The sequence below is a fragment of the Psittacula echo genome, assembly GCF_963264785.1.
Source record: "Psittacula echo genome assembly, chromosome: 7".
In the NCBI taxonomy this organism is placed as follows: Eukaryota; Metazoa; Chordata; class Aves; order Psittaciformes; family Psittacidae; genus Psittacula; species Psittacula echo.
The window spans coordinates 53,338,036-53,357,369 of NC_137740.1; the positions used below are offsets into that span (position 1 = coordinate 53,338,036).

Sequence of the window (19,334 nt, forward strand, 5' to 3'; positions counted from 1 at the left end):
GTCTGGCACATCAGTTCCACAGAAGTATAAGGCTTTAGTAGATACCAGTGCAGAGTGTACCCTGATGCCATCAAACTGTCAAGGGATGGAACCCATCTATATTTCTGGAGTGACAGGAGGGCCCAAGAGTTGACTGTACTGGAGGCTGAAATCAGCCTGACTGGGAGGAAGTGACAAAAGCACCCCATTGTGACTGGTCCAAAGGCTCCATGCATCCTTGGCATAGACAACCTCAGGAGAGGGTACTTCAAAGACCCAAAAGGGTACTGATGGGCTTTTGGTATTGCTGCTTTGGAGACAGAGGAAATTGAGCAGCTGTCCACCTTGCCTGGTCTCTCAGAGGATCCTTCTGTTGTGGGGTTGCTGAAGGTCGAAGAACAAGTGCCAATCGCGATCACAACAGTGCACAGATGGCAATATCACACCAACCAAGACTCCCTGATTCCCATCCATAAGCTGATCCGTAGACTGGAGAGCCAAGGAGTGATCAGTAGGACCTGCTCACCTTTTAATAGCCCTATACAGCCAGTGCGAAAGTCTAACAGAGAGCGGAGACTAACAGTAGACTATCATGGCTTGAATGAAGTCACACCGCCCTTGAGTGCTGCTGTACCAGACATGCTAGAACTTCAATATGAACTGGAGTCAAAGGCAGCCAAGTGGTATGCCACGACTGATATTGCCAATGCATTTTCCTCAGTTCCTTTGGCAGCAGAATGCAGGCCACAGTTTGCTTTTACTTGGAGGGGCGTCCAGTACACTTGGAACCGACTGCCCCAGGGGTGGAAACACAGCCCTACCATCTGCCATGGACTGATCCAGACTGCACCAGAACAGGAAAAAGCTCCTGAACCGCTGCAATACGTTGATGACATTATTGTGTGGGTGATACAGCAGAAGAAGTTTTTGAGAAAGGGAGGAAAATAATCCAAATCCTGCTGAAAGCCGGTTTTGCCATAAAACGGAGTAAAGTCAAGGGACCTGCACAGGAGATGCAATTTTTGGGAATAAAATAGCAAGATGGACGTCACCAGATCCCTACAGATGTGATCAACAAAATAACAGCAATGTCTCCACCAACTAATAAGAAAGAAACACAAGCTTTCTTGGGTGCTGTGGTGTTCTGGAGAATGCACATCCCAAATTACAGTTTGATTGTAAGCCCTCTCTATCATGTGACCCAGAAGAAGAATGATTTTAAATGGGGCCCTGAGCAACAACAAGCCTTTGAGCAAATTAAACAAGAGATAGTTTATGCAGTAGCCCTTGGACCAGTCCAGACCAGGCCAAATATAAAGAATGTGCTCTATACCCCAGTTGGGGACAATGGTCTTACCTGGAGCCTCTGGCAGAAAGCTCCGGGGGAGATTCGAGGTTGACCCTTCGGCTTTTGGAGTCAGGGATACAGAGGACCTGAGGCCAGCTGTACACTGACTGAAAAAGAGATACTGGCAGTCTATGAAGGGGTTCGAGCTGCTTCGGAGGTGATTGGCACTGAAGCACAGCTCCTCCTGGCACCCTGGTCACCTGTGCTGGGCTGGATGTACAACGGCAGGGTCTCCTTTACACATCATACAACCAATGCTACGTGGAGTAAGTGGGCTGCACTAATTACACAATGAGCTCAAATAGGAAATCCCAGTCATCCAGGAATTCTAGAAGTCATCATGGACTGGCCAGAGGACAAAGATTTTGGAATGTCACCAGAGGAGGAGGTGATGCGTGCTGAAGAGGCCCCACCATATAATAAACTGTCAGAAAGTGAAAAGCAGTATGCCTTGTTTACTGATGGGTCCTGCCGCATTGTAGGAAAGCATCGGAGATAGAAGACAGGTGTCTGGAGTATCTGATGACAAGTTGCAGAAACTGCTGAAGGAGAGGGTGAGTCGAGTCACTTTGCTGAGGTGAAAGCCATCCAGCTGGCCTTGGATATTGCTGAACAGAAAAGTGGCCAGTACTTTATCTCTATACGGACTCATGGATGGTGGCAAATGCCCTGTGGGGGTGGTTGCAGCAATGGAAGCAGAGCAACTGGCAACGCAGAGGTAAACCCATCTGGGCTGCTGCACTGTGGCAAGATATCGCTGCCTGGGTGCAGAACCTGGTGTTGAAGGTACACCATGTAGATGCCCATGTACCCAAGAGTCAGGACACTGAAGAACATCAGAACAACCAACAAGTGGATAAAGCTGCTAAGATTGAAGTGGCTCAGATGGACTTTTTGGCCTAGTGGGCCCATGATGCTTCAGGCCATCACGAGATGGGCTCGTGATCAAGGGGTGGATTTAACAATGGACATTATAGCCCAGGTTATTCACGACTGTGAAATATCTGTTACAATTAAGCAAGCCAAGCAATTAAAGCCTCTTTGGTAAGGAGGACGATGGCTGAAGTACAAATATGGGGAGGCCTGGCAAATTGACTGTATCACACTCCCACCAACCTGCCAGGGCAAGTGCCATGTGCTTACCATGGTGGAAGCAACCACCGGATGGCTGGAAACATACGCTGTGCCCCACGCCACTGCCTGAAATACTATCCTGGGCCTTGAGAAACAAATTTTGTGGTGACACGGCACCCCAGAGAGAATCGAGTCAGACAATGGGACTCATTTCCAGAACAATCTTATAGACACTTGGGCCAGAGAGCATGGCATTGAGTGGGTAATGGTACATCCATGCACCAGCCTCTGGGAAAACTGAAAGGTACAATGGGCTGTTAAAAACTACACTGAGAGCAATGGGTGGTGGGACTTTCAAACATTGGGATACACATTTACCAAAAGCCACCTGGTTGGTCAAAAACAGAGGATGTGCCAACAGGGCTGGCCCAGCCCAGTCAGAAACTTTACATACTGTAAAATGACATAAAGTTCCTGTGGTGCACATAATTTGCTGGGGAAGACAGTCTGGGTTATTCCTGCTTCAGGTAAAGGCAAAGGATGACACCAAGCTGTGCGGTTCAGTTGATACGCCGAAGGGAAGGAATGCCATCCAGAGGGACCTTGACATGCTTGTGAGGTGGGCTGATGCCAACCTGATGAAGTTTAACCATGCCAAGTGCAAGGTCCTAAACCTGAGTCAGAGCAATCCCAGACACGGCTACAGGTTGGGCAGAGAAGAGATTCAGAGCAGCCCTGTGGAGAAGGACTTGAGGGTGTTGGTCAATGAGAAAATGAACATGAGCCAGCAGTGTGCGCTCTCAGCCCAGAAAGCCAACCATATCCTGGGCTGCATCAAAAGGAGCATGACCAGCAGGTCGAAGGAGGTGATCCTGCCCCTCTACTCTGCTCTCGTGAGGCTTCACTTGGAGTATTGTGTGCAGTTCTGGTGTCCTCAACATAAAAAGGACATGGAACTGTTGGAATAAGCCCAGAGGAGGGCCACGAGGATGATCAGGGGACTGGAGCACCTCCCGTATGGAGACAGGCTGAGGAAGTTGGGGCTGTTCAGCCTGGAGAAGAGAAGGCTGCGTGGAGACCTCATAGCAGCCTTTCTGTATCTAAAGGGGGCCTATAAGGATGCTGGAGAGGGACTCTTCACTAGGGACTGTAGTAATAGGACAAGGGGTAACAGGTTAAAACTTTAACAGGGGAAGTTTAGATTGGATATAAGGAAGAAGTTCTTTACTGTAAGGGTGGTGAGGCACTGGAATGGGTTGCCCAGGGAGGTTGTGAATGCTCCATCCCTGGCGATGTTCAAGGTCAGGTTGGACAAAGCCTTGGGTGACATGGTTTAGTGTGAGGTGTCCCTGCCCGTGGCAGAGCGGTTGGAACTAGATGATCTTAAGACACTTTCCAACCCTAACTATTCTATGATTCTTTGAAACCCACTCATGGGATTACTTTTGCTCAGGGACCCAGATATACTTGGTGGGTAATGCAGGAAGATGGGGAAGTCCGATGTGTACCTCAAGGGGATTTGTTTTTAAGGGAAAACAGCCAATGAACTCAATTATATGCTGTTGCCTGCTATGTAGCACTTTTATAGCCCACCAACTAGATGTCTTCAGGTCACCAGCAACTGGCCCTGACTTCCCTTCAACCATCATTCCAACAAAGAATGAACTTTAATGAAACCAGAGGAGCTCAGCAGTGATCAGACGAGTTCTGTGGTGTCATCAGCAGGCAACAATCCAACACTGCACACTCTATCTCCTGCTCTGAAAGATGTTATAAGAGATGGAGCGGATCATCATGGACCGGATGAACTCAGCAGCTTTATAGGGATTGGTCCATGCACTAAGGAATGATATCTCTCTCTTTGTGTGTGTGTGTATGTATGTGTGTATATATATATATACACACACATACATATATGAGACAAGAGTGATGGTATATTGAAAAATGTGGGATCTGAGCATGACGTGAATGGTATGGAATAAGGGGTGGACACTGTCCTGGGTTCAGCAGTAGCAGTCATTGTTCTCCTTCTTAGTAGCTGGTGCAATGCTGTGTTTCTGACTTTCAGCATGGGAACAACGCTGATAACACTGATGTTTTTATCTGTTGCTCAGTAATGTTTACTCTGACCAAGGACTTTGTGAGTCTCATGCTCTGCCAGGGAGGAGGGGAAGCCAGAAGGAAGCAGAGGCAGGACACCTGACCCAAACTAGCCAAAGGGGTATTCCATACCACAGCACGTCATGCCCACTCTATAAACTGGGGAGAGTTACCTGGAAGGGCTAGACAGCTGCTCGGGTCAGGCTGAGTATCAGTTGGTGGGTAGTGAGCAGTTGCATTCTCTTCCCTTGTTATTTCCCTTATCATTATTATTATTGGTGGCAGCAGTAGTGATTTGTGTTATACCTTAGTTACTGGACTGTTCTTATCTCAACCCGTAGGAGTTACATTCTTTCGATTCTCCTCACCATCCCTCCGGGAGCGGGGGAAGGAAGAAAGGAGGGAGTGAATGAGTGGCTGTGTGGCTCTGAATTACCAACTGGGCTTAAACCACGACACTCTCATTAACTCTACATTTGACATTTTTAATATAAATGTAATTTTTTACCTTGATCTTTAGCTAACCTTCTAGAACACCACAGTGACCATATTTTTCCTTACTTTCTTCTCCTGGGAAATTACACACAGCAAAATTTAATTATTCTCATGCGTTTTAGGATTATTCAGCATTGTCAGTTCTTTTTTTGCTAGGATGTTAATGTTAGGTTTTGACTATCCTCTACTTACAAAGGTGTTAGATCAGTCCTTTATGTCCGATCATAAGATCTGATCAGTCTTTTTTTTTGCAGTGATCTAATTTGTTTTCTCTCATTTAATTTAAATCATACTCCAAGAAGGCTACAGTTCTCTCCTCATTGCTGGGGGGTTTTGTTGGTGGTTTTGGGGGGGAGGTTGTTTACTTTTGGGGGGTTTTGTTTTTTAATTGGAGGGAGCTTGCTCTTGTTTCTCTTAAAATAGTATTATTTGGAATTTTCTTTTATGGCAGGATGCAGCATTTGGAGGATTTGTAAAAAGGCACTGATTGAATGAATCTGTGATTATTCTACTGGTTTAGAGCAGAAAGAGTCATTTAACAACTCCTCCATTTAGGAAGCTAAGTGGCCAAGATGTTCCTACATGATCTGTTTTGTGTGTGTTTGTTCTGAATGCCTGTATGAGGGCTGATTGTTTCAAATCTGTAAATAGCATTTTAAAATTTCACAGAAGGTAACCAACTACTTCCACAAGAAAATGCATTTTGCTGGTTTTGTGAAAACCTGGTACAAACACAGAACTCCAAAATACGTAGTTTTCCTTTTTCTGTTGGAGCTTGGTTGCTAAAATCACAGAAGCTGCTTTGTGCAAAAACCCTGTCTGTTGTGGTACTGCATGGGCCCTGCCATGTGGACCACAGAACAGTTACCATGGCATGATGCCACAGCTCTGGGCTAAGAAGCCCTTCCTCTGCAGCAATCTTGGCCAAATAAATTAAAAATCTGGGCACCAGAACCATCAATAGATCTATCTAATAGAGCTGTCCATGCTCTCTTGCCTGGGAAATAAGGAGAAGGAAGAGGCAGCCTATGAAGAGATGAATCACAGTAGAATTAGGGAATGGGGGAAATAAAAGGAAGTCAATATGCATGAGTTTTTGTGGGAATTGTTTGTGCATGCACATATGCTTCCATACGTAGAAATACATGCATATGTGTTGTATATATATGAAGGGGATGGGACAGGACTGGGTGGAAGCAGTGGAAGATATATAAGGCCAGAGTCTGCCCAAGACTTTTAATGGTGCAAGCAAAATTAAGGAGGGGTCAGTCTGTCTCTTCAGGAGCATATGGCAAGTACAGCATCTAAGAAGTGCAAACAGACTTAGCACAAGGTTTTCTGACACAATCTTTTTCTGACACAGCTGTCTATTTTCAGGTGCTTATTAAGAGAGCTGTGCACAGTTACAGCAATTAGCAGATATACCCTACTTATTTTTCTCACCTCAGTTCCCATTCCAGCCTGCAGCACCCTTTCAGAGCCCTAGGAACTACAGCTTTTCCTCAGAACACTTGCTGCCTCTGACACTGATGAGTCCCTCCAACAAAACACAAATCTTCCCCTGAAAGAAATTCTGTCAGTTCCTCTCTCATTTATTCTAGTGACTCCACGCTGTCCACAGTCTTTCCAGCTTTTTTCTCTTCTGATTCTCTATCTACTTATTTGGTCTTGTCATTATTATGTATCTCTCCTGTTTGGGAGTCTTCCATTTTCATATTCTTGTGGACAGTAAAACCACACATCACTCTTTTTTTAACAGCAGTGCCATTCTCCAAAATCTTCAATCTGTACATGAGTAAGCACATCTCATCTACTAATTCTCACAGTATCACAGTATCACAGTATGTTAGAGATTGGAAGGGACCTCAAAAGATCATCTAGTCCAATCCCCCTGCCAGAGCAGGAACACCTAGATAAGGTTACACAGGAATGTGTCCAGGCGGGTTTTGAATGTCTCCAGAGAAGGAGACTCCACAACCCCCCTGGGCAGCCTGTTCCAGTGTTCTGTCACCCTCACTGAGAAGAAGTTTCTTCTCAAGTTTAAGTGGAACCTCTTGTGTTCCAGTTTATACCCATTACCCCTTGTCTTATCATTGTTTGCCATTGAGAAGAGCCTGGCTCCATCCTCATGACACTCCCCCTTTATATATTTATATACACTAATAAGGTCCCCCCGCAGTCTCCTCTTCTCCTCAAACAGGTATCTTTCATTCTGCAGTAGCTAGTCATTGAAAATTTACTTTACAATTGATATAGTGTTTCAGCATCAATATTTTGGAAATGATCACACTTTTTTTCTAACATATTGAATGCATTTTGGTAATTTCAATTTAAAAGGAGCTGAACTTCTTTTTCTTTAGAATGAGCATTGCTCAAATAATGGCGTTTTTATCTGTCTCATTTCTAGCATTGAGGAGAATGCTCCACCATCTACTGTATTACAGATTCTTGTGGATTTTCTCCAGCAGCCACTTATGACAACTGCAAGCTTGTTTTACCCTGGGGATATATATGTATGTGGCCAGTTGCTTCAGGTCATTTTCCTGCCAAATGGAAGTCAGTTTGACAGCTGTTAATTTCCACTTGGCCATTCCATGTGTTGTTTTGCTTTAATTATTGGTCACTATATGGAACAGGTGACAAATGCCTACATGAGAACGCTTTACATCACTAAATGTACAATCATTAGGAAAACAGACAGGGCTGTTGAATATATTAGTTTTCTCCCCACCCCCAAACAGAAATAGATTTTAGCCGGGTTTAACATCTATTGGAAAGGGATGAAAAGACGTGACAACACCTTACTGTTCATGAAACCAGCATCCCGTGCTGTAAGTGTCCTAGTTTCACGGAAAGAGTGGACTTTAAGGAACACAAAATTGTTCTAAGACCAAATTCAGAATCTGGTTTAGCTAATGATTTTGTTGCAAGGTTCAAGTAGGTGTTCTTTACTAAGTAAAACTAAATGTGCCTACTAAAATATTTCCTCCGACCTTCAGCTCCCACAACTATATCAAATTAAAGTAGTAAAAAAAAATTGCTTTCTGAGCAAGAAAGTACTCACTGAACAAGAATGGCAGAACACCATGATAGTGAGCTTCCCTTTGACTGAAGTGTGGCATTGCAGAGAATATTTAGTTGAAGTCTGTTTTCTCAGACTCCGGGGGCCTAACTTGGATCTTAATTTGGGCCAGATTCTCTAAGGACATGAGCTGAAGCCTTGTTTTGTTCCTGGGAGTAGTAACTCTTGAATTTTTGCAAGATTATAGACCTATCTATAGTGAAAATTATGAATAATTCAGTTGATCTCAGTGGAGCTGTGTTAGTGAAAATGAGAAAAGATTCAGCATCTTGGAGTCTTGGTGAAATTACTGCTTTCAAATCTGTGAGAGCTGAAGATATTATAACATGCTATTTGAGGGATGTCTTGTAAACCATGCTAAAACAATAATACAGACACAGCACACAGAAATAGAATAGTTCCAATGGCTTACTAAGACTTAACCTAAACGTAAACTCACCTCTAAATAATATCAATTATTTTTTTTTTTTTTATTTTTGCCTTTTAAAAATAGGTGTAAGTGCAACCTTCATGCTACTGGCTGTAAAGAAGAAAACAAAAGACTACTTTGCGAATGTGAGCATAACACAACTGGCCCAGACTGTGGAAAATGCAAGAAGAATTACCAGGGCCGACCATGGAGTCCTGGTTCTTATCTGCCTATACCTAAGGGCACTGCTAATATCTGTAAGTAGTTCTATATAACAAGGTTATTTCATCATTAGAATTCTGCCCCATATTATGACTCTGAAGGAAGATTAATACTGGCAAAAGTTTGTCATGTCTTTATGACTCAGTGCATATAACCGGACAAGATGTCAAATTGTGCTAAGTGTCTGCATATTGTCTGCAAATTATGTTAATTGTCATAGTATACATATCTATGCTCTCACATAGTTGTAAATAACTTGATGAGAACTGCATAGCTGTATCCATAAACAAATCCTGTGACACTGCACAGAAAGGGCTAAGGAATGAAAGAATTAGGCCCTTCACATAAAAATCACATACAGAGGAGAGAAATCCATGGGAATATCTGCAATACTGCTCCAGCCACAGTGCCCTCCTCCATTCATACATCCTTCCTGACTCGAGTGTCAAAACAACCTCAGCTCAACATGTGAAATGAAGCCCTTACTCATTTTTTTTTTTTGTCCATTTAAGGAAGTTAAGTATTCTCAGACCAAATTTATTCAACTAATAGCTAAAGGTCTAGCGGCTGGTAAAGGAGATTTTTTCTGATGTTAACTTGCAGTCCAGATTCACATGCATTCTTTTAAATCACTCTGTTGAAGGGGGAAGGCAAATTCAAAAATGGAGTTTTTGTATCTGCTGGTTTCCAGCTAATAACCATTCAACAACACGTGCTCACTACTCCAGCACACATATTATCCAAAGCAAGTTATTAACATATGCATTTCCTGGTCATGGGCAGGATTGGATAGAAAAGAATATGCTGCTGAAAAAGATGGCACAAAGACAAGTACAAGCATCAGTTCTTCCTTTCACGCATGTATGAAATACACAATAATTTAAAATGCTTCTGAATTCCTTTGAAGAAAGGATTGAAGATGAGAATACATCACCAAACCTTTTGACAGAAGTTACTAGCTTAAGAATAGTCTACAGTTTTGTCCTGATTAGAAGCAAAACATTCATTTTAAAAGATTAGAATATAACAATTTACTGAAAAATTATTCGGGAGAAACAGAGATATGTACTGCAATTGAATGAAAAGTTTAATACCAGGAGCAATGTGCAATGCTCAGAATGTTATCTAAGACTTCAAAGCAGCCACTGTGAAGAATCAAAACTCAGAAATTAATATCATAGGAAGCAGGACCTTATCAAGTTAAATGTGAGAGTAGTAGACCAAGTAACAAACCATGAAGTGTGAGAGCATGAAATTATGATAAAAATTTTACTGAGCAGGAAAAAAAATGAACTTCTAAAAAGCAGGGAAAAAACATTTTGTAAGAGTATTCACTTTCTCACATGTTATAAAAAGTGAGTGTGGGTCACAGAATTAATACTTTAAAGCTATCTTCAGAAAAAATGGTGAGATTTACCAGGTTGGTTTTATTCATATATTTTATATATACATACACACACATACATATGTATGCACGTATATGTATTTCTTTCTTATATATATATATGTGTGTGTATGTGTATATATATAAATATATTAAATTCAGTTGCTACTCCAGCAATCATCTAAACTAGTGACAAGATACATCTGAACATCAGGGATCTGTCTAAATGCAGCTTGCTCTGTCAGTTACATCATTTCCAATCAGTTGAACACACACCAGACAGAACTGTGGAATTAGCACCCACCAAAAGGATGCCTGAAGCTTGTTAAAACAAATTTCAGCATTATTGAATTCAATCAGATATACAATTCCATCAATAATCAAAACTTTCTGCAACTAATAGGCAGTCTTCTCTAGGTTTTACTATTATTATGATATCATCATGAAAATGTAACCTTGTTTGTGCCGATGAATATTCCACTCACCCTCAAATCCTGACTTCAGCAGTGATCAGCAGCAGGAATTCATGTCAAACAGGAAGAAGTATAAAGGTTTTCTTCTTTGCCATCCCAGTTGCCAGCAATAAACTGTCTTTCTGAGCTGGATCCTCCATCTTAGTCACGCACATCTTAGTAGTGTTTGCTAGCTGCCAAGCAGAGACCCAACTGTCATAAGCTTGAACTCAGTAACATCTTATGGCAATACATTTCACATTTTAAAGACACAGTGAGTGAAGGGTATTTCCTTTTGTTTGCTTTAAATGTTTTTTATATCATTAAGCCTATATCTCCTTAGATAGGAAGAAACAGAGTAATGTATCCCTATTTATGTCTGTTATACTGTTTATGATTATACAGAGTTGCAATGCCCACTCCTCCAGCCGGTTTTCTAAATGATGACTCCTATTTAATCTTAGCATATATGAAATCATGCCACATCTCTGGTCATCTGTGATGGTTCTGTAATGTCATTTTTTAACTTGGTGAGGCTAAAACTACACAATATTCTAGACATAAGAACATGAATTTTTTACAATTCAATACAATTTAATTTTTACAATACATAAAAATGTCTGCTTTCTATTTTGTTATTACAGTGATCAACCCTTGAGTCCTTTTTAAATACAGTGCCACAATTACAACACTTCTTCTGACACTGAGGCTGACATAAATGATAGGTTATATATTACAATAGTTGGTTCAGAAATGTCATATTTTAGTTCCTTTAAAGCACTTCCTGGGTGAACATCATCTATGGCAATTCTTATAGTTTGATATTATTTATATCTACTAAAACACTTTCAGATTATGATAAACATTGAGAAACACCCTCAGATTGTGAGAATCTCTCTAACATTCTTTGTTGTGAACATCAGTGAAAACAATTAATTTAGTATTCAGTACTTTAATAATTTGACTGCCTCTCTACCCAGTCATCTCTCTGGGAGGCCTCCTGCTTCTTGAGTGGCTATTTTACCAAAAAGGTATCATTAACTTTTAAGTCTGTAGCAAGTTGATTCTCAAAAGACTGTGGTTTATATTTAACTTGACAGATTTTATGCTTTTTTTTCTCCCTGTCTTTCTTCACTGAGATACTGAGATGACTTAACACTTTCCAAAATCTTCATTCTGATGTTTTGGATTGGATGTTATTTTTTTATGACTGTTTTTTTTTTCTTTTTTTTTGGTTTAGTTTTTTTTTGGTTGGTTGGTTGGTGTTTTGTTATTGTTGTTCATAAGATAGTCGATTTTCATGATTAAAAAAAAGATGGCTTATATGTTATGATTCTCACTCTTTCATACATTTTAATCTGCCTTCATACTGTTGCCATTAAATATTTTTAACTATTCTTTTAATTTTTCTTTTAACTAAGTCATTTTTATCTGCTCATTCTCTGAAAGCTAAATATTCTTACAGTGGATTTTTTCATCCTGTTCCTTCTGAACAATTATGTTGACTTTCAGTCCAGAAGTGATTCTCTAATAACTACTTCTTGAATCAGGTCCTACCTACTAGTCAGAACTAAATTAGGTTCTCTTCTTGTGGGTTGTCTGATTACTTGCTACCAGCAGCAATCATTTATGGTATGTAAAAGCTTCATTTCTTTTGTCATTTCCTGATCTAATGCTGCATATTTTGGAGAATATGAATTTTTGCATTATTATATAAACTCTGTGCATCAAATGTAATTTCACTTACCCTGTTGTGTTTACGTCACCATCACTATCGTGTGGTCAGCAATGCAGCATTATACTCTCTCTAGTCAGGAGTAAATTCTGTAAATAGCTGCTGGAACATGTTGATAGAAATGGCTTCTCTGTTTTGACCCTAAATTTCCCTTGGTATATTACTTTAATTCCCTAGGGATGCTTTGTATAATATAGTGTCCCTTTGATACTCTTCTTTCATCCAGTTTTCAGAGTCTATCTTTTCCACCTAAGACCAAAATATTTAGATTTTAAAGGGATTTGAAGTTGTTGGTTGTTGTTTTTTTTTTATATGAGTGTGCTTAAATAAGATACAGCTAAAAATAGTTGTATAAATGAAACACTCGGAAGTTTTTTGGAGGTTTGGTTGGTTTTGTTTTGTTTGGTTTTCTTTTTATTGGGGGGGGGGTGGTTTTTTGGGGGGTTGGGGTTGTTGGTTTTTGGTTTGATTGGTTTTTCCCACACACAAAATAAGAAGATCCTTTTTTCAGAAATCCCTGAATTTGGAAATTTGCTCAGATTCAACAAAAAGCCTAATGTCTATTTCCAAATCTTTCCCAGCTGGAACTTAAGTTGTTTCCACTGTTCTGCTTCTGCCATTTTTTTTTTTTTTTTTTTTGTGGCCAATAAGACTTTATTACACAATTTCAAGCTACAGATCACGAAATACCATTCTAGATTATACTTCAAGCACAGCCTAAACCTTGATATAAAACTTTTTTGTATCCTTCTCATTTTATAAAACTTTTTTGTATCCTTCTCATTTTATAAAACTTTTTTGTATCCTTCTCATTTTAAGTCAACATGAGTTTTTCAGGAAAACACAAAACATTTTTGGTTTGCTGTGCTTGTGAAAGACACCTAGTACTCTGTTGCTTACTGGCACTAACAGTATTTCCACATTTGTCTTCTGCATAGCATTTATTTTGTATTTCCACTCTATCTTATTGACTATTTTGTGATTACATTTATTCCCTTGTGCTGCTACATTCTATGGATTGTTTTTTCTGCAATATGTTTTGACACTCAAAGTGAACTTCTTGAATTTCTCTATACTTGGTATTACAAGACAGCTTTTCTCCTCAGCAGTCATATGTGTCTGACAGCACTAGCCCTTTTCTTCCTCCTGTTGTTTAGATCATCTTTGTCACTTATGTTCTTTGCTCTGTCAGACAGAGTTGTCTAAGGCTGTGCTGGGCTGCCATCCATCAAAGCCTGCTAGCATTTCGTTAGTCCCTCCACAACCAATAACCTGTACAAGAACTGCTTGACACTCAGCAAAAACCTCCTCCTAGCTGTTACATGGCTTTTCTAATTCATAGTTCAATGCAACACAAAGGATTGAGCAGGACACAGGGAACATTGGTGGTTCTTTTCAGTCAACAGTTAGGCAGATAGTCCCAATCAGTTCACTGAATGTCTACTGCAGGGAGTCATGTCCCCCTGCACATCTCCCCCCCCCACCTGATAGTACAATCTTTGTCTCAGCCACACAGCCTTAATCCTCCCTGGATGGCAAAAGACTTACAAGGCATCACTGCAACATACCTGCCACATAAACAGCTTCTGACAAAAAAAGTATGGCACTTCAAGTATTGTACTGATTGCCCTCATTCTTGTTTGTAGCTTTCCCCGTGAATATTTGCTAACAAAAAGCCATCTTGAAGGACCGGTGTAAATTAAATTGGCAAAGAGGTTGTGGGGTGGACAGGCTTTCTAATCAGAAATCCAAGTAGCAAAGATCCCTGTAACTGAAAAGATCACACATCCTGCTGTCCCATCAAAGCAGACTCAAAGTATGTAGTGTCCCATTTTCCAAGTGCCCTATTCTCCCTAAAAACTGGAAGGAGCTTTGCAGTACTTACTTCAGGACTGAGGCAAAGGAGGTGACCCCACATGTTCTCAATTTGAAGGAATGGGACACCTATGCTTAAAATGTAAAATTTTGATCCTTGACGATTTTTGAACTTTCATAGAGAAAAAGAAAGATATGAATGCAACGTTACAAAAGAGCAAAGCTTGTTATTGTTCCTATTTTATATTGCACATTAATTTGGGCTCAGGAAGCTTATAGAGGATGTAAAGCTATGTCAGGCTAGGATACTTGGTGGTGAGGGCGAAATTGTAAAGTATCAAGAGATTCAGGAAGGCAGAAGTGTCAGAGACAACTGCAAATGATAAAATAACTTCCCTCCAACTTGGTATCCTGTGCAGTGGCCAGCAAAACATTGCAAATACATATCTAAAAGCCAACATGCTACAAATAATGTGCCATTTTGGGGGGGGGTTTTCAACAGAACTTGAAAAATCTTTCTGCAGCATTCTACCCGCTTCTGCGACCCCTGCTGAGTTGGTTGTTTGGGCTGGGCATGGTGCCATCTGTTGCTGGGAAATGAATCGCTGCCATCCATCACTGGTTTCAAACAACTCTATTTTTGCTGTATACAGTGAAGAGAAACAATTAAAGAGGGTTCTAGGCCTTAAGCAGCAGTATGGGAAGGCAAAATGTCTGTTCAAGGATACTCAAAGTTCAAAAAATGGTCTGGTTTGGGATTTTTGAAGTTTTTAATATCTAATATTCTATCAATAAATTAGGATTACTTGAAAAAAATACTTTGATCTCAGTGGCAGTTTCCTCAACAAAGAGTATTCAATGCTGGTTTGGAGTCACTAAAACAACATAAAAAGTCATCCAAATTTTTAAAGGTGTTACCCAATAAACCAGTAACTAAATATTTTCTCTGTCCCATTAATTTGTGGCAATATTGCATGGGAAAGCAGAGGTGGAGGATAACAGACTTCATCTAAGCAGGTCTTTCTCTAAAACTTGAAAACTTTTCAATCTTTACAGAGAAAGCACCTGCTAAAATAACAGAAGCAGGAGTTCCAGGGCTGTTGCGATGAAATACAAGTGAAATTTCCTAAGGGCTGTGTCTTCCACTGTGTCTGGTCCTTTGGCTGAATACAGGTTAGGCAATACATGAAAGTTTACTCCTATGATCATAACAATCACTCCTTTTGAGGGATTACAAGATGCTAGGTTCCTCCAGCTTCTCAGGGCTTTAAATGACTAGAGAATTCAAAACTTCGGGAATTGCTGCTGAGGATCTGATACTGTAATCATGCCTCAGTGGAGGAGTTGCAAAGGGAAAAAAGACTTACTGCAGGGAGTGCTGTCATGCTGGAGCACAGCTATTCTAGCAAAAGATCAGAGGTGACATGAACAGCCCTGCTCTGACTTCGTGCCTTGGAAAGCTCTACATTTTGTTCCTGATTAAGAGTTAAAATGTGTGGTGTAGAGTGCAATTATAAGGATGTCTCTTTTGTCAGAAAAGATCTCACACAGCTCTGATCAGCAATTAATATGAATCCAAACTTGCACTGCATAATTTATCATCATATCCTGCCATGTCTTCATAGGAAGAGATACCTAAGTCTCTGTGCTGCATTCACCTCACCCGGATAATTCAGCTGAGCTCTTGGTGACACTCCTTCCCTGAATGCGAGTGACCTGCGAGCTGGGTTGGTGTAGTGTTCTGGTAACAGCAGGAGCCTGTCCTCAGATCCCTGTCGTACGATGGGTGCACATTCAGCTTGTGATGGAGAAGAGACAGAAAAGTCTGTGGGAAATATGGTAGCCAAGGCCAAACTGACAGAATAATTCTTTCATCCCACATGTAGTCCCTCCCCAGGAAGAGATGTAGCCTGGCTGCATTAAATGCACTTCTGACAGGAAACACACACAAGCACTGAGGATGGGGGTAAAAGGGACCGCAGCTGCCCTGGAAGTGAGACTGGAAATGGCAGCATGGTCCTTCCCACAAAAAGCCAAATGCTTTTTCTTTGTGTTATGGATTTAACACTGACACAAGCTATAGAAGAAATAAAAAACTTGCTTTCTTTGCTAGCATCTGATTTGCTTTTTTCTCCATTCTCAATAGTCAGCTACATGGTAGCTAATAGCTAAAAGTTGAAACAACCCCTTTCTGGTAAAAGGAGGAAATGAGAAAATTACAAGGCAGATGCAGAAGATCATATGAAATGAAAACACCAGATTTTTTTCTCTCAAGTAACGCATGTGTATTTAGATGCACTTACTGTGAACATGTAATATACCAAACCACCACCCTCAGGTCAAGTTAAAAGTAATAAATAGTATTACAGACTTTCTTCTGCAATGTTTGCCATTTCGGGGGCAGTAGCTACCCCTGAACTTTCTTTGCACGCTTCATTTGCCGTTTTCTTACTGTAAAACTATTACCATTTATAACCATCCCAGTGATTTCAACTGGAAGATGATTTAGACTGAACATTGCTTTGGTTTAACAACTGAATAGACATAAATGCAATCATTGGGTTTATTTACTCTTTATGTCTAGAGGAATAGAGTTGTGCATCAAGGGAGGTAATGGGCCTGATTCTTCATCTCTCTCTATAACCTGCTCACATAATTTTACTGCTTCAAAACACTCACAGATTTCAATACCAGGTTTACCAGAAACAATCCATATCACATATAATGTACCAGTTTCCATCCAAAATGCTGGCAGTGGTGGGATGACTCCCAGAAGCCTGCTGGTGTCCCCAGTGGCAGTGCCACGGGAGGCTGTGTGGCCGGACCCCACATGCCTCCACACTAACAGAATCATACCTCCTGTGCCTCCATATCTAAGGACTTGCACCAAATACAGCCCAGCTGAATTCAAGAGCTAGCCTCAATATGTAGCTCCAGATCTCACAAAAACACTCGTACTAAGAATAATTTTCCATCATATGTGCAGTTTTCACGCAGTATTAATGGATCCTGCTTCATGGCCCTACATAACCAGCTCCTTTCCAGACAAACTCCAAAGTGCCATTCTCACTCACTTCAGCAGAAAGGAAATAAAATAGTGTACCATCAAGGCCAATCATCATACACAGGGATACCTGGTATTACAGAAATCAAGCTGGTTACAGAATATCAGACCAACCCAGAAACTCTGTGCAGAAATAGCAAAAGAGCTTTTTGTACAGAACCTGAAGGCAACTTTGCAAGGTTAATACAGAGCCCTTCAGGCTAACAGGTGCCTTGTTTTCATTATTCTCTGCCCAGGAACTATTTATCATATGAATTCATTGAAAATTTTGAAATACAGTAAAATGAGGAGAGCAGACTTGCAGGAAAACCTCTCCCTTTGCTACAATCTGCTCAGGAGAGAAAGGGAAGGATATTTGTATGTGTGTGTAGGAGAGAAGGAGGTTTGTGGCGGGGGAGTATACCCAGAGGAAATACAAATAGCATTTCACAGTGGAAGCATGGGTGCGAGAACACAGTATCTGTATTTTATCTAATATTTGTGCTGGTTCCATCAGTGTATAAAGGAAAATGAATCCTGCTAATTTAAAACTTCTACAATGACTTGCAAAAATGTAAACAAGCTGCTATTGAAACTTCAGGGAAAAATATTTGAAAATTGATTGCCTTTTTGACATTTAAGACAAAGGGAGAGAATTCTCTTACATCATCCCAACTGAAAATAAAAAACACTTTTAGAATTATAATAGCATTGTTCTATTATAAGGAGATCCTTATTTAGCTTTTAATACCTCATGATTCTAAATTTTTTTAAAATACATGTTAATCTCAGCAGAAGTAGAAATAATTAAAATTGAAAGCAACATCTGACTGCAGGGCTCAGTTAGCAGCAAGTGCTTTCTCCAGTGCGGTGCCCAGTGATCTGCCCAACCACAGGTTACACAGAGTATGAAACGAGAGAGCTGCAGTTCTGACGTGTGCCCCAGGACTGATACGGTGAAACACAAAAGATCCATTTATCATAGTCATTCTGCAAATGCAATTACTTTGACATTGTCTTGGCCATATCACAAGTGTCACAAAAGTTCCTAACTTGACTTTACAACCTTGCTTACAGTGAATATCATTTATCCCCAAGACATTCCTTCACTCCAGTTTGCTTAATTGCAGAATGAGGTCCATGCCATCTGTAAGATAGAACTTCAAGATAGATGTTGAAAGTAGTACAGCAGATGTTTAATGGAGAAACAGACATATTTCTGCAATAAAATGCACGCCATCAAAAGTCAATAAAACTTACAAAAGACAGACTGTATTTAACTGAGAGAATAGAAATACCCAGGATTTAAATAATGATCTGCAATTTGTAACTGTAACCCAAGAGACTAGTAATAGTGCCATTAGCAATGTCATTTAATCTACAGAAAATCGCTTTTCAGGAGAGATTTCAGTTCCATATTTTTGTGCTACAGACCTTGCAGGGCAGACATGACAAGAAGCTACATGTTGGGACTGCATCATGCAGCATGAGATCCCACATTGCTAATCCAGCATAGGAGTTTTACTCCTCAGCAGCCCCACCTTTTCTGGTAAATCTCACCTGTCTTTGGAATAGTTTCCTTGCATTAAGTCAGCTTAGGAATTGAAATGAAGGGGAGAAAATAAATAAATACAAAGTTTTTAAAAATCAATGAGAGGCTTAACCAATATGACCAACCTAACGTGTTAGATTGTTTTGTTCAATTACATTACTTTTCCATAGCTTAATTTAGATAACTGTCAGGTAAAAGTGGAAGAAACAGCTATATACAGTTTTTATATATATATAAACATATATACAGTTTATATATACAGTGTATATACAGCTACATACAACAGAAGGTATCAACTGATTTAATCAGCTGGCCAAAGCAGTTAGCAGTACATCTATCCCTTGGTTAAAATCTTCTCCTAGACCTGTGTAACACATGCATGACTGATATTTTTATCTAGGGCATTAAACCTAATGGCTGGTTAGTTGAAATCTAAAACTGTTCTGAACAAATTCATGAAGTTCAGGGAGCTGGTGTAGGTCCCAGAAATACCCATCTGTCAATGCATTTTAGTGGTCTCTGCAGCCTCATACTGAAAATCTAAAGACTGCATTTGTAAAGAGCTGGGTACATATTAGCAGTTACTTGGGTTTAACTATGTATGGATATAACATTCTGAAAATGAGGAGAAAATTCAGTTTAGA

At 40.3% G+C, this 19,334-nt stretch overlaps 1 protein-coding gene across 2 annotated transcripts in view; it reads left to right on the forward strand.

Moving 5' to 3' along the window:
* NTNG1 (netrin G1) overlaps positions 1-19,334 on the forward strand; it is a gene marked incomplete at both ends in the record, with an annotated part of 160,855 nt that overhangs the window by 90,607 nt on the left and 50,914 nt on the right. For both annotated transcript variants that reach the window (XM_080623066.1, XM_080623067.1), the window contains one exon: positions 8,572-8,744. In XM_080623066.1, the coding sequence (XP_080479192.1) occupies positions 8,572-8,744 (173 nt within the window). The remainder of the gene's footprint in view (positions 1-8,571; positions 8,745-19,334) is intronic.